This window comes from Dicentrarchus labrax, unplaced genomic scaffold (assembly GCF_905237075.1).
Source record: "Dicentrarchus labrax unplaced genomic scaffold, dlabrax2021, whole genome shotgun sequence".
NCBI classification, from domain to species: domain Eukaryota; kingdom Metazoa; phylum Chordata; class Actinopteri; family Moronidae; genus Dicentrarchus; species Dicentrarchus labrax.
In genome coordinates, this window is record NW_026136701.1 from 13,149,795 (window position 1) to 13,165,076 (window position 15,282).

Consider the following 15,282-nt stretch of genomic DNA (forward strand, 5'->3'; position numbering starts at 1 on the left):
TGAATGTAAAGTAAATTCTCAGTAAACGTACACTGTTGGCTTCAAGTTTCTACATTACACTAGTATAAGTTACAAATTGGACCAGAACTGACTTCCAAACTATTTATGATGTCACAATTCATGGTCTTAGGCCCACCCTTTAAAATCTTATTTTCAGTGAGCACAGACAAACGTTCTACTTTTAGCAGAGGAATGTGAAAACATCCCTGTAGTGTCATACTTTGCACGTACACTATTCTGGACAGTGCAGCTCAAACATTAAACTGTAGGAGCATATTTTTGAATGGAAGAAGGCTTGAAGTTCTTCTGGGCAGGTAAGATTAAAGCTGGAGACTGAGAGCAGGCGGTGTGTGTCATATGAACTGTAAAACACAAATTCATAATCAATTACTGAATGCAAAAGAAAGTCAAAATCATCAATTTATGGGTTTGGCTCCACCCTAAACATTGTAGTCTTCATTCTATTTTAGTGTAAAACCATTCAGCATATACAAAACCCTCTGAACCACTCGTAGGCTAATGCGACAGCTTTCCACTTGGCCTCTCCCAGAAATCCTTGAGAGAGTAAAGATGATTTACAACACTACTCTTTTCTCCATGCCTTCTTTTTTCCCTCTCCCCGCTAATTCTTCATTGCCATCTTTTTAGGTCTCTCTTCATTCTTTCTTAATCACTTTGTCTCCATCTTTCTCTTCAGTCTTCACTCTGCAGTCACTGTCAATCAACCCCCCCCCCCCCCTTTCCCTCTCTCTTATCCGAAATGATGTCAGTGCTAATTAAAGAGAGCCTCGGTCCCTCGTATATCACAGGGAAAAGTCCTTGAGATTCCAATCAGTAAAGAGAACATTGAGTTTCTCTCTCCACACTGAGGCTTGTTTATTCTGATTAAATCACTCACAGATGATCTAAAAATGAGAGCCTCTCATTTTTTCCCCCCCTTGTAAATATAGGTGTTACTTTGCAGTTTGTTGACAACATTTTCCCATCTTTGTAAACAAATTTACGAGAAATTACAGACACAAAATGTGGCAAGATGTCTCAGAGGATTCAAGTGGTGTTAAACCGCAGAGATCGAGGACCAGGAAAAAGGGACAGGGGAAGGTCAAGCGAGTTCATCTCGCCTGTGCCTGCAATATGGTGGAACATATGCGCGCAAGCAAAGAAAATAAGCTTGTGGATAGCACCGTTGAGGGTCCACGTGTCCGTTTGAAGCCTTCCAACGAACCAGCAATTGCCACTAAAATCATAACACAGATGCAGTAGGCATTCGCATTAACTTCACAGCAGCAGCTGCACAATATTATCATCATACCAGCTAGCTTAAGTTTAAAGACGCTCAAACACCAGGTCAGCAGGCACCAAGGCATCAGGTGAAGTTGTTGGGAGAGTAAAGACACATACAGGGATGGCAGGGGATATTTAAAGGGTGACAGAGATGGAGGGGGAGAGGCTTGGAGGGGTAGGAACGAGGGCTTGCAGTGTGATATTGAAACAGCTTATAGGGGGAATAAGCAATACCACATAATGAGGTGTCCTGATTTACTAGATAATAGATAAGGTGGAGGCAAAACCTCTTCATCATGTCACTCACATCATTTTTCTCAGTCACAACTTAAATGTATTGCCCAAATCAAGTTCATCATAAGCCATGAATCTCATTGATAAACAGCATCAACATATTTGTGTGTCAACCCTCTTTCTTTTTCCAGTCCTCTCTCTCTCTCTCTCTCTCTCTCTCTCTCTCTCTCTTGTCGTTTCTTATTCTGTGTGAAACAGTTCGCCGGAGCAGCAGACCTCAGGCTCTGAGGGAATACCCCACATCATTTAGTCTCCGTTGTGTGAACATCTCATCAACTTATAATCAACTACATATCTGAGAAATGACATGATTTCTGAAATTATATGATTCCACCGACCCCAGTTTCAGTTAAGGACCACTGCTTTATGTTCAGAGCCAAATTTAATGGCCCAGCAATCTATCATATGACGACCGCTCACTGTTACAACAGCATTTTTCACACAGAGGAGAGGAAATGCAGGATTTTTTTTTGTGGTGTTGAGGGCTGCTGCATATTAGTAGTAAGGCAAACACTAAACGAGGGAAGAGGAGAACGAGAAAGAAAAGATGTGTGAGGGTGGCTGAGGAGAAGAGAGGCTGCACCCACAATCATTAGCTAATGGACTGCTGAGTAAGTCAGTCATTCAGTCTGAGGGTTAGACAGAGGGCCAAAGGCGCACACAACTTAGAAAGATGGGTTAAGCTTATAGACTGGCCATGAGCACGTTCTGAGTAAGCTAAACACTCTGCAAACAGTCTCAATTATTAAATCCAGAAACCATATACAGTATAAAGGCTAATCCTTTTATATAAGGTGAACTCTGGAGGTGCGTCAGCAGCTGATGTCAGAGTGTAATTTAAAAAGTAAAAAAAAAAAAAACTTCCTCTGTCTTACCGGCACACTTAGTTAATTAATACATTAGTTAAAATATGGTTTTGCAATTTTGCATAACTCTTTTTTTCAAACATGCCCCATTGCAAAGAGTACTGACTGTAACGCCTAACTAACATGAGTACAGCTCTGGTTACATTTTAGTTACACCTGTAATTATCTTAATTAATTGGCTTGAGTTCACACATTTAGTTTCCCCCCCTTGAATTAATATGTTTAAAAATAAATCAGTTAAGAAAAAACACTGCATGCATATATATTTGATGCATCTCCATCTCATGTCCATCAGATTATACAGACATTTTTGGTTTCCTTGTCTTATATATACATTTATTTAAAGGAAAATGCATAAACTGTCAATTTTTAATGTGAGATGATGCCGAATTAAGTATGGAAAAATCATTTGTTAATTGTAATTTTATATTTAAATATGAATATATATATATTGTGCCTGTTTTTGTCTTATCCAATAAATGAAATACCCACATCGATAAAAAAATCGATTTTGGATCGATTTCATTAACATTTTGCAATATCGATTCATAGGGCATGAGATCGATTTTTCCCCATGAAGGTTTTTTTTTTTTTTTTCCAGATTCTCCACAGGCCATAAAGATAACAGAGGCCATCGCAACTTTTGTTTGCAAAGATTTACGACCGTACTCGGTAGCGGGAAACGAAGGCTTCAAGCGGCTCATTCAGGTGCTCGAACCACACTTGAGACAGTTTCGTGTACAGCTCAAGTTTAAACTGTCCAATTTACAAGTTTGCACTTAAAACCTGTTGTTTAAGGTGAAGAGAAAAAATAAAGTACATTTGTATTTTGTAACACAGTTGAGCCATTTTCATTATTTAAGAGCAGATTGAATTGAATCGACTCAAATCGAATCGTGATTAATCGATTCAGAACCTTATGAATCGGAATCGAATCATAAAAATTGGCCACGATACACAGCTTTAAACATCATCACATTGATAAAGAAAAATCATAAAAATGGAATAGTTTTTTTTTTTAAATATGCTAACTGCTTTGCTGCATTGCCCACAATGCCCTGATACATACTGTACCCCCGTATGGTAAAATAACTGATGGGACACTGATGGGATTGCTCAGTCCTATGCTGAAACTATAAAAATACAGGGTTGCAGAGAATGAGACAGGGAAAGTAAAATAAAAAAAAACTGTGATAACAACAAAGTTTATTTTCACACCAACGATATCTTTTTATATTATTGTGGGATAGAGTAAAGTAAAAAGTGCCTGCAATGTAAGCCACTGCAGTCTGTTGAGGTGCCGCCGTGGTGAATGGAAACCTTCCAGCCATCCCACTGGCCCTTGTTTCCATTATCTAAAGGCCCAGGCTGCTATTATCATTCCTCCATAAGACTCTAATGAGAAGCTGGGGTAAAACCAACAAGCGGATAAGGTAGACCTGCATATAAACTGCTCTAATCTGGACCACTGGTACTATTTTCTCATAAGCAGACTATAAAGCGCTCAGTGAGCAACTGACTGAGTGAATGAATGAAGGTGTGAGTGATTATATGCTTCTCTATGTTAAGATTTATCCTAAAGTCTACTCATCTTAAGCAAGTAGAAGTTCCCTTCCAGGTCATATGAGCCATATCATTTTTATGGCCATGTCAATAAACAGCAGTCTGTGGCCTCTTAAGCACAGTTGACTCTGGAGGGAGAAGATGAACTCAACAGGGCAGCATTCAGATGGAGAAAACCTCACTAAACATTGGAGCTACCATTTCCACTGGGGCCCAATAAGAGTGGCCACTTTTACTGGACATTTTCCAATTTTCTCCTAATTGTGTCTACTCGACATAATCCAGCCCCAGGCTCCCCCAATATCCATAACCATAACCACTTCCCTTTGACCCGCGTTCACGCTCCATTTCAATAAGAGCAGGAATGTGTTAAAACAGAATCTATCCTTCTGTTGCCCCACATAACTATCAATAGCTGCCTTTCAGTCTCACGTGCACTGCTAGTATTGTCAAAAGGTGTGGGCTGCACATCTAGGCTCCGTACAGGACTTCTGAAAACCTGATACCTGCGCACAGCGTGGTCATGTGTGTATGTACAGTATATGTGTTATGACCCCGGTCCTGCCCCATGACGTATTGCAACATATAGTGCAGACTCTGTGTAGTCTGCAGCTCTCTAAGTGAGAGAGAGAGAGCAACCACAAAATGGTTTGGGATAACATCCCAGTGTAAAACCACACAGTCACAATAATTCCTTTAATAACAACTCCATATAATATTCTGACTCTGCAAAAAACAGTTACTTCTTTGTGCTTGATTTCACATGTACAGCATAAGTTATAAAAATCAACAGTATGTTAAGTAAGGTATTTGCACTTTATTTGCTTTGCAGTAAGATAGTAAGGATAATAGGTGTTTAAAACTGGGTGTATGTCTGGGAAGGGGGGTATATGGAGGTGTAAGGGTGAAGGTGGCTACGCTGACACAGTAGTTGTGCACTGGAGACTTAACAGTTTTCCTTGACAGGCCACTGTGGCTTTATAAAAACATACTGTGATTTAAAAAGGCCATGGGTTCTAGGTAGTACATGGCAATAGACCTGTGTGTTAGTCTGTGTGTGGGTAAGGGTGTGCGTCCGTGTGTGTGTGTGTCTGAATGAGTAAACTTCGGTGATCGTGTTTGTACTCCAGCCTGGGTGAATGGCTAGAGCAATGAGAGCACTGAAAATGGGAGCCACCAGTATCCGACTGGGGGCCGCCTCCTTTATCATCAACAATTCTCTGGGCCCTTTTTTCCAGCTGGCTGGGTCTAGTTTGTATGGCCTAGCTGGAACCCTTTCAATTCTGTCCCACTTGTCCCCGTGCTGGACTCCCTGCTCCAGGATTGCCTGCCACCCCATGAATACCAAGCAGGCATACACACACATACGTACATACATACACACACGAAGTACAAGCTGGGTCTCTCTCTGCATAGTTTTATTAGGTCAGTCTTCAAGCCTGGCAACCAACCCTCCTCTGTCTGCGCGTGCATGTATATATACAGTAAGTGTGTGTTTAATGTGAGTGTTTAATTTAGAATCATTCAGGCTCTGTGATGTTCCTTCACAATTTTAAAAAGACCATACCAGTGGTTTTGCATGTTTAAGCCCATTAACCACAAATTACTTGCATTTTATGTTACTGCCAACCATTTTCCACTAGAATTGCTATATATGTTAGAGGTGTTTTTCCACCTCCCAGGCGGACATTCATTTTGGTTCATTCTGGTACACTATGACCCTTTACTTGCAGGGAGTATTGAAACGTGCTTGACAAAGATAATCTGTCACACTTACCACCTTGTCATAGCTATTATTTGTTACTTCATTACTGCACGCTGATTGCTGCAATTTATGCAGGAAATTCAAAATGAGTAATTTCTTTTATTTGTCTCCATAGTGCCTTCAAGAGTAACTTTGGTATTTTTCAACCTGGACCTTATTTCCACATGTTTTGTGTCAAAGTGACTAATGGGGACAAGACGTTTTGAATTTGGTATTGAGCGAGAGTGCTGCAGCTGCGAAATGGGCTACAATGTAATCATTATGAGCAATCACGCACCATCAAAATACGTCCATTACAAGTGCTTGTTTTTGCCACTGACCAGCTCAGATTGTTATTATAAGTGTTTGACTGCATTATGAAAAGGACCCTACAGGCAAATTACATTCTTCCTGTACCTTTCGCTTGATTTAGTCTGTGAAATCTCCTCTGTGGGCATAGGGTCACAGCATAGTGTCAGCGCTCTCACTCTAGCTCTCTCAGTGAGTGATGTAAGGGATTACAACTTTCATTCTTTAATTCAATAATTACATTAAGTAATCCCAGTAGTGCTTCGTTACTTTGACATTTTGGGAGGATTGCTTCTTTGCTTGCCAGGAGTTGAATGGAGGGATGATATTAATTTTGTTTTTCGTTCAGTGGAGAGACTGGTGTGGACCTGGCAGCTCGGAGCAGGGATTTAGGTGGGGAGAGGCAGCTAGCGTCTGCCAAAAGAACAGAAATACAAATTTTGATAACTCTGTAATATGTAATTGCTAATGGGCTAAAACATGCGGAACTAACTGGTATGTTCCTTGACGCAAACCTTTTTCTTCACTAAGTTACCAAAGTAATGACTTGTCTGTCAGAATAATTGACAACAGTTCACTGGAAGACTGCAACTGTACATTAAGTCAAACCAAATAGCCAAGTCAAAGTTTAATCCACTAACAGCTTGCACATTATGGCTTCTATACTGTCGTCTTACAGTCCAGTCCACTTCTGGGAACAGTTCCAGTGTAGACGTGTCCACAAGTGGTTAAAGATATTAGGGAGCTGCACTGTACATAACCCTGTCAACATCTGAAGCATTGTTCTTCCCCTCTCTGGTCCCATGTTCAACACATTCATATCACAGAAAGCTTTTCCAAAGGAGCAAGTCAAGGTGTTGACAGGATATTAATCATAAAAACTCATATCTTTAACCTGCCATAGCCAGCTAATGAGATGTAGCGAGGTGGGGATGAGGATAAGATAGACATAGACTGGGAGAATAAACAGAAATAACACAAGACTATTCCCACAACTGGGGAAAGTCTCGTCCAGCCACGTACTCAGTAAAGGAAAGCATGATGTCCACAATTTTCCAGCTCATGCCCAGAGGACACCCATTTATAAGTGCTCTTATAGATTCATTTAAAAACAATAAATACACATACACTGCATCGACAAACATGCCTGAAAGAGAGATGCAATGGGGACTGGCGTGCTAGTAAGTATTTAGTTACGCGTTTCTTGATGATGCCTTCTGTTCCTTGGTGTATGACTCATGTTACCATACACCCTTATGAATTCCTCCACCTTTCAATTTAGGTATAAAGAAAGTCAGGTTCTGTTTAAAATAAGAAGATATAGATCACAGTGTACTGTATTTACTGACAAAGCTGACTTTAGATGCCATCTCAAATAAAGCAAATTATCTTTACACATACACATCTGATGTGTTATATATATTACATTTAAATATGTGTAAGATGTGGAGATTTGATCCACATTCAGACACATCATTCATGAAAAGGTCTACATGTTGTGAACATCCAACTTAAAACTGCATTTAACATAAGGCATATGGTAGCACTCACAGCATGAAAGAGCACCAAATCCCCATTTTATCGGCAACTTTCCTCATTTTCATCGTAGTAAATTAGGAATTTATAATACTTCCCTACAGTCCTAACTGAAGTTAGAGGCAAATTTTCCAAAATGGCAAGGCAGCATAAAATCACCGTTGTTGTTTAGGGTCGGACTACGGAGCCCCTAAAGGGACATGGAAAAAAAAAATGTAAATTAAACGTTTCTAGTGCGCACTAGATAGTATCTAGTGCTCACAAGATAGTATCTAGTGCGCACTAGAAGCGTTAAATTTTTTTTTTTCTTCCCCATGTCCCTTTAGGGGCTCCGTAGTCCGACCCTAAACAACAACGGTAATTTTATGCTGCCTTGCCATTTTGGAAAATTTGCCTCTAACTTCAGTTCAGCCGGCATTTCTTTGGACACTGAACTTTTATTGTATTTTTTTTTTTTTTTTTTAGTATAAACATATTTTTCACTTAATAGTTTCAACACTGTGCAAACATGAATGTGGTGTGCAGGGTTCTTTGTTGCACGAGTGGAAAAAAATACCTCATAAATCACAAGCACCCTGCTAAAGCTTTCCAATCAATACATTGAACATTGCCAAGGTATATGTATAAAACAAAGATGTTAAATAAAAAGGTTTGTGGGTGGTTTTTTTTTTGCATGTGCCATTAAAGCTGCTGATCTAGTGTGTACTCACCGTGGCAGTGATGAGTGGACCATGGAGCTGTGCGTAGAGCAAAGCTTCATTAACGTGCCCCCTGACCTCCAGCAGGGCTAGTTCCATGCTGTGGTGCCCGGCCATGGCATGGGTTAGCTGCTCCAACAAGCTGGTATACCTCCTCCAAGGCTGATCCAACTCCGACACGCTGGCCAAGCAGCCGCGCATTACATTCAGACAGTATCCCACGCAGGGCTTGATCAGCGTCAAGCCTCTGCAGTGGGAGCAGTACACCATCTTCACCAGGCCCTTCACACACTCTTTGCTCAGGGTGACATGTTCGGTGGCATTCATCACCTCCAGACCCTCCTCCAGTGCTAGGGCCAGTTGTCGCCCGGCTCCCAGTGCCCCAGCCAGCTCCTGGGCCATGATGGCTGGATGAGGCCCAAAAGGGTTGACATCCTGCCTGATCATACGAAGACAGTCGCCCATTTCACTGCCCATCATCATGCCGCCTTTAATGCCTGGATTGATGAGCCGAGTGTAGACAAGTGGGAAGAGGTTGTTAAAAAATTGGTGAACTGACACCTCCACAGAGACGTTGGCCCCACGGAGGTAGAGGGAGAGTGAGGAGAAGAGTTGGTTAACGTGGGGTAGGGCATGGCGGGACAGGGATGAGTAGGTTCCCTCCAACAGAGAGCTCAGGTGGCCCTGAGAGAAGGATAGAAGGTACTGGAACATGTCTGCAAGTAGAGTAAAAAAAACAACAACACAGAGATAAGAGATTAGAGGAAAGACATTTCATATGAGAGGAATATTGAAAACCCTTGATGACATGATCTACAAGCTCTCCAGGAAATGGGTAAGGCATTCAAAATGCAAACTCATATCCAAAACCCTGGCTCCTAACCAGCCAGCCTTGGCTTGTGTGTATTAGTAAGTGGGGTTGAGAAACCAGTGTCAAGTTTCCCTATAACACGGCTGGATATCATGTGTATGAAGTGATCACCCCAATAACTATGTCTTAAGTAGGCAGTCTGTCTGAGAGAGTTGTCTCTGAGAGAGAGAGAGAGAGAGAGAGAGAGAGAGAGAGAGAGAGAGAGAGAGAAAGAGAGAGAGAGAGAGAGAGAGAGAGAGAGAGAGATTGAACAGTATCCTGATGTGTGTATAACTGCAATCAGTCTGCATTTTCTGAGGTAAATACTCTATATTCCAGATTCTACAGGGGTCACACACAAACACACACCCACACCCACATACACACATACATACAGAGTTGAGTAATCCTGTTCTTATGTCATTTCCTGGTGAAACCATGAAGCTGTAAAGCAATCAATGATGTCAGTGCGGAGGCTGATTAGTGCCAATAAAGTGCCACTTCTTGCTAAGCAAGATACTGTAACAGAGTGGAGACGGAGTAGAAGGAGTGACAGGAGGTTAGCAAGGGAAAAAAAAGACATGTAATATAGAAAAACAGCTTGACTCTCTTGCCTGTCAATTTCTCTTCCTTTTCTCCAATGTACCCCTTTGTCTAACCCCATTTGCACTGCTCACAGACATTTATTTTTAATAACTACACTTAATTAAACAGTAACTACAAATGAAAAATGATCAGGCAGTAAAACGGGCAGTCTTGCTTATTACCATACATGAGGTCACTTATATAGCATAACCTAACTCATCCCTTCCATCTCCTTCAACTTAATCATGTAACCAGCAACTCCACACATCCATGCTTCTGTGTGCAATGTGTGTATGTGTGGGACTGTATGTACATGTATGTGTGTGTGTTTGTGTATGTGTGTCCTGGACACAACACTCTCCTATGGGGTGTGATGTCAGCCTAAAAGCATGCCAGGGCATGAAGGAGCAGTAGCAACTGTACAGAAATTGAGACAGGAGAAGGAGGGTGTCAACAGAACCCCACCACCACCACCACCACACACACACACACACACACACACACACACACACACACACACACACACACACACACACACGCACGCACACATGTAAATCCATACATCAAATTAAAAATAAATAAATCCTAAACTCACAGTGTATGAATATTCTGCATATGTTTCTGACCTCTAAGCAATTGTTATTAATCATGTACTGTGGTGTTCAAAAAAAAGTTTGATGGAACTGAAGCTTGATGAAAACACTTGCACATTAATTTACGAGTGTAACTCTCTCATTGTGAATGTACCCCGGCACAGTGATTGTTACCAAATTCAATTCAATTTCAATTCAATTTTATTTGTATAGCGCCAATTCATAACAGAAGTTATCTCAGGACTCTTTTCAAATAGAGCAGGTTTAGACCGAACTCCTTATAACATTTACAGAGACCCAACAGTACCACCATGAGCAAGCACTTGGCGACGGGGGCAAGGAAAAACTGCCTGTTGAGTATATGTGTTTGTGTGTGTGTGTGTGTGTGTGTGTGTGTGTGTGCGCCTGTGTGTGTCCAGCCCCTCCCAGCTCACAGACAGAAGGATAACAACAGTCATGTCCTCCTCAACAGCTGCACTAATATGACCGCTGTCTGTGACACACGGGGACTCCCCACTGGCCAGTAAGAGGCACGACTCATTTGTAATGCACCAGAAAACACCGTCGTCATGATCAGAGCTAGTCTCGCACACACGCTACATTTAATGTTGTAGCCTGTTGGGTTTGAAGAGGGTGACTGCGTGTGACAGAAATAAAGCAGACAGACATGACAAGTAATGGTCTGTTAGGGATTATTACTGTAAAGCAAGGGGTGATGAGTTGTAGTCTGACTGTATGCTGAGAGCAGTCAGAAAGACCTCCAGCTAGAGACAGACCAAGAAAATCAACAAAGTGCAAAAGCAACATGAGAAAAACCAAAAGGAAGGGAATAAGCAAAAATTGCATCAGGCTGGCAGAGAAGTTCCAGTTTCAGTTCCACTTCAGTCTCTCCTAAGCCTGTGGGGCCACAGAGTTGGTACCAGTGTGAGGTCTAATTTCTTCGATAGCCACAAGAAGTTTACACCACAAGATGTACCCACAGGCTTATGTTACACAGCATTACATAATGTTATTATAAAATTATCATGCTCAGAAATACCACAGTTTAATCTTACTCTTTATGAGGCGTGGTGGGTGCAAAACAAAACCAGATTAGTCTACATGACAAGGCAATCGAGTTTTCCTCGAGAAGGCGAGAAAAGAAGAATCTCAGTCTTATACTCTTCGAGCATTAAGACTGGATGCACATCTTTTAAAAGGGTTTATGACAGGATCATTAAATCCTTAAGACATTCCATACTTGTTAAAAAATCTTTTTTTTATTTGCCAAGAGAGTGACACAGAGAGAGAAGACGAAAGAGGAAAAACGGGAAGGGAGAGTGAGACCGCCAGGAAAAATTGGAATAAAAAGAGGCGACTGAACTTTTGAACAAGGAAAAACAACTACTGTACAAGTGGACTCCACCTTGTGAACATGCTCTGACATCTGGATTCATTTGGCCCCTGGGTCCGGTGCACTTCCCTGTCTCTCCATGGCTGTTACTTCAAACATGTCCTTCTCTGAATGTACAGAAGTAGGACAAAAATCCACCTTTCTTTCTCTCCACACTCCCTTTGAAAAAAAAAAACCTGATCCCATGATTCATTCATTTTCAACATCAGTTATTTTCTGTTCTCCATCAAGTTCTCTCCCACGCTCAAATGGATCCTGTTTCTCATTCTGTGATAAATCAAGTGCACAATCGTTGCGGGTTTCTCTACACTTTCCAGTACTGGGAAACAGTGCGATAACAAAAAACAAGAAACCAGCAGCTTTTTAAGTCCTAACTACCATTGCATGATAGTCAGTTGGGTTTGATTGGGTTTGATTGTTCTGTCTGACCACTATGTCTGAATCTGGATTTTGACCACACTCCATTCAGACACTCAGTCGTGGGTGGCTATCATTACCATGTCACAGTCTCCCATCAGTAAGCCTCTTGGGAAATAAAGTCTGGCTGGATCGAGGCTATTTTGCATGAAGCAATTATCTTTAATTTCCAAGGAAGTCCAAAATTCAAAACACATAATTGTCAAGCTAACTATACGGGAATAAATGAACAGGCTTGCTTTGTCTGTGGCCCCGTGGGGCTAATCTGACATGCTCTCTGCTTGGAATAAACAAGGTATTAAACAGATAAAAAAGCACCGTGGAGGAGACCTCTGTCCTGCAGTGACCTAAACTAAGTATTTATGTCTCTGTGATGGGATGGGATATTATACCATATCTTTCCACCAATGCCATGCCGAGGCCACTTTTCTGAGATCACTGGGTTTAATCATAGGAAGCTATTTGTACTTTACATTCTGCATGGCAACCCAGTGTTTTACTGGCACAATTAAAGCTTAAGTGTCACCATGGTGAAGCTGCCACAATAACTGACTCAAAACATGCACAGTGGCAGCTTTGTGATTTAAGTCACAACTATGGCGTTCCTAATTTCTAAGCCACTTTCACACTGAGAAAAATGTGTGTGTACTCAGTCTTACTGAGCAGTATTGTCACAGTTTGAAGAGGTATTTAAGGCCAAGGCATCAAAGCTGGGTTGCCAGAACTCACAGCACAGGAGACGTTGCAAAAAAAGGCCATCACGGACCAACACTGTAAGCGTGTGGGGTTGGACAAACTGATTATACTGTATGACTAGTAGTAGTTGTTGCAGCAAGTTATTTGTTAATGCCTTTTTAAAGCTCCTATGTGTAACACTTGGAAAAATCTGACTCTAGAGACTCATAATGGTGGTAACAAAAAAGACACAGTGGCAGACAGCAATGCCGCAAAAGTTACGTCACTTACACATGTGTGCAGCGTTTACTCCCCAGAGCTTACAAAGTGTGGCTAAGCTTCACAGCAAAATGTTATAACTTAGTGAAAATAATTTATGAAAGTGAGAAAGTCTGTCTAGCTCGACAAAGCATTTCCTGAAGTGTGAGAAAGCAGCATTTCTGAAATCCCTAGTCATAATTCCCCCGAATAAGCTCATGTTAGTACGTCCAATTTAATTAGACACAAGTGTACAACAGCAAACATTGCCCTTGCAGTATATTTTTGTTATTTACCCTTTAACCAAAAGGAAATGTAACATGTTTGACCAAGGCTACCTTAGCTACTCCTGCAAAATCCTGGAAATGTATTTTGTCCCATTAGATAAAGATATCAAATGTTTTCAGATTTGGCCTGTTGAGTGATCAAGAAGGTGTTGAACTTTGCACAATGAAATGGTCCTTCAAGTTTTTATTGTAGTGTAATTAAGACTTTGCTTTTAAATATACAGCAAGCAAATGATTAAAAATAAATAAAAACTCTACATACACAAAAAATATAAAGTGAGATTAGATAGATCAAATAATAAGTAAACTGTAAAAATACACACAGTTGCAAAATGCACTGGAAAATTTCATGTGTATGCAAATATTTTGAAAAAAAAGTGAAAAATTGATCATGTGTGGCCCCTTTCCCCATCCTAAACAAGTTGCATAGTCCTATGTTAGAATGAGTGAGACTGCATCCTTTAATAAGTGTAAGCGGTGCATGTATGTGTGTATTTTTAAGTTCATGCATGTAGGCCTGCAGAGTTGGGTGTGCATATGTGTGTGTATGCTCGAGCGTGCTGGAAGATGCGGTAATATTGTGATAATGAGGTAGGAGACACTGTTCTCATACCATGAAGCTGTGGGCCTTTCCTATCTTGGCAATCAGACCCGACTGGACCTGACCAACCTTTTTCTCAGGCAAAACATTTTAATCCTGCCACAGGCTTGGGTTTCAGACAGGTCACCACACAGATATATGACATAGTGACACATGTGTAGATTACATATCCTTGTTTTAATTAGTAGAAATACTGTACATAGGGCCATCTCCCACTCAGCACTGGTCATCTTAGGTTACAGGGGAGAGCTGCAATGTCATACAATCTCCCAGCCTCTAACCTTTCAACAAACAGTTTAATGGTAATAAACTATTAATAAGTCAATGAATCAATCTGTTGATTCATCATACTTGTGTGGCAAAATCACACGTCTGAAGTCTAAAGTGGGAGCATGACTCATCTGTCAGACAAGACGCGCAGACATGCTGTCCATGCAAATATGACCTGCACAAACTGGGGAGCCGCACTCCTGCCAAAATCACTGTGACTCTAAAAGTCCCTTAGAAAACCCTCATATTTAATCACAAAAGTGTGTGCACAAATTTCAGCGAAACCCTGGCTCCAAATCCTAATTTGATTGTGTTGTCCTATCAGGGGGCTAACAGGTGGGATAATGAGCTTGAGAGGGAGCACAGGAGGAGGAGGAGGAGAAGGTGGAGGGAGGGAGGAAGGGAGGGAGGGAGGGAGGGAGGGGGCAAGCTCCCCATCTCTCAATCAGCATTCCAGTAATTAAAAAGGCAGCCAAGCTATATCAAAACTCTGAAACATAAACAATTCCACAGATGCCAGGGGCATTCGGGGTGCACTGGGCTATAATGTGGTGGGGGGTGGGTATTAGACAGGGTGGGGGGGGGGGGGGGATCACTGCTCTCTGCTCTGGCCAAAGTAGGGAAACATGATCGAAGGCAGGGGAATGAGCAGACGAGAGAAGGACGGGGACAGAGGAGACAGAGCACAGGGGCAGTGGGTGAGGGGCCGAGGGAAGCGCAGGGGAGGGAGAAAGGGTTGTTCAAATGGCTAATACCATAAAGGGGAGATATGGAGGACCAGCCTGAGGGCAGACTGTTGACAGGCTGATGGACAGCACCTCTGGTCCTAAGCATTAAAGGGGCCACAGGCCTATAGAGACCCCCCATTTCTCTTTTGTTTATTGGTATATAAATCAGTGTCTCTTTTGATATAGTGTAGTGCTGAGGAGCAGCACAGAGTGTCATACAGAAAAAGCATTTGGACTCAATGATAACTACTACTGCCAGTTACACAAGTAGGAATGACTTCTGACTCTTGACTACAGCATGAGCAGCACTACTGTACATACAGAATGTTAG

The 15,282-nt window shown here is 41.6% G+C and overlaps 1 protein-coding gene across 2 annotated transcripts in view; it reads right to left on the reverse strand.

Moving 5' to 3' along the window:
- The window catches only part of gpc5c (glypican 5c), a 95,102-nt gene that overhangs the window by 61,204 nt on the left and 18,616 nt on the right, over nt 1-15,282 (reverse strand). For both annotated transcript variants that reach the window (XM_051404552.1, XM_051404541.1), the window contains exon 3: nt 8,307-9,010. In XM_051404552.1, the coding sequence (XP_051260512.1) occupies nt 8,307-9,010 (704 nt within the window). The remainder of the gene's footprint in view (nt 1-8,306; nt 9,011-15,282) is intronic.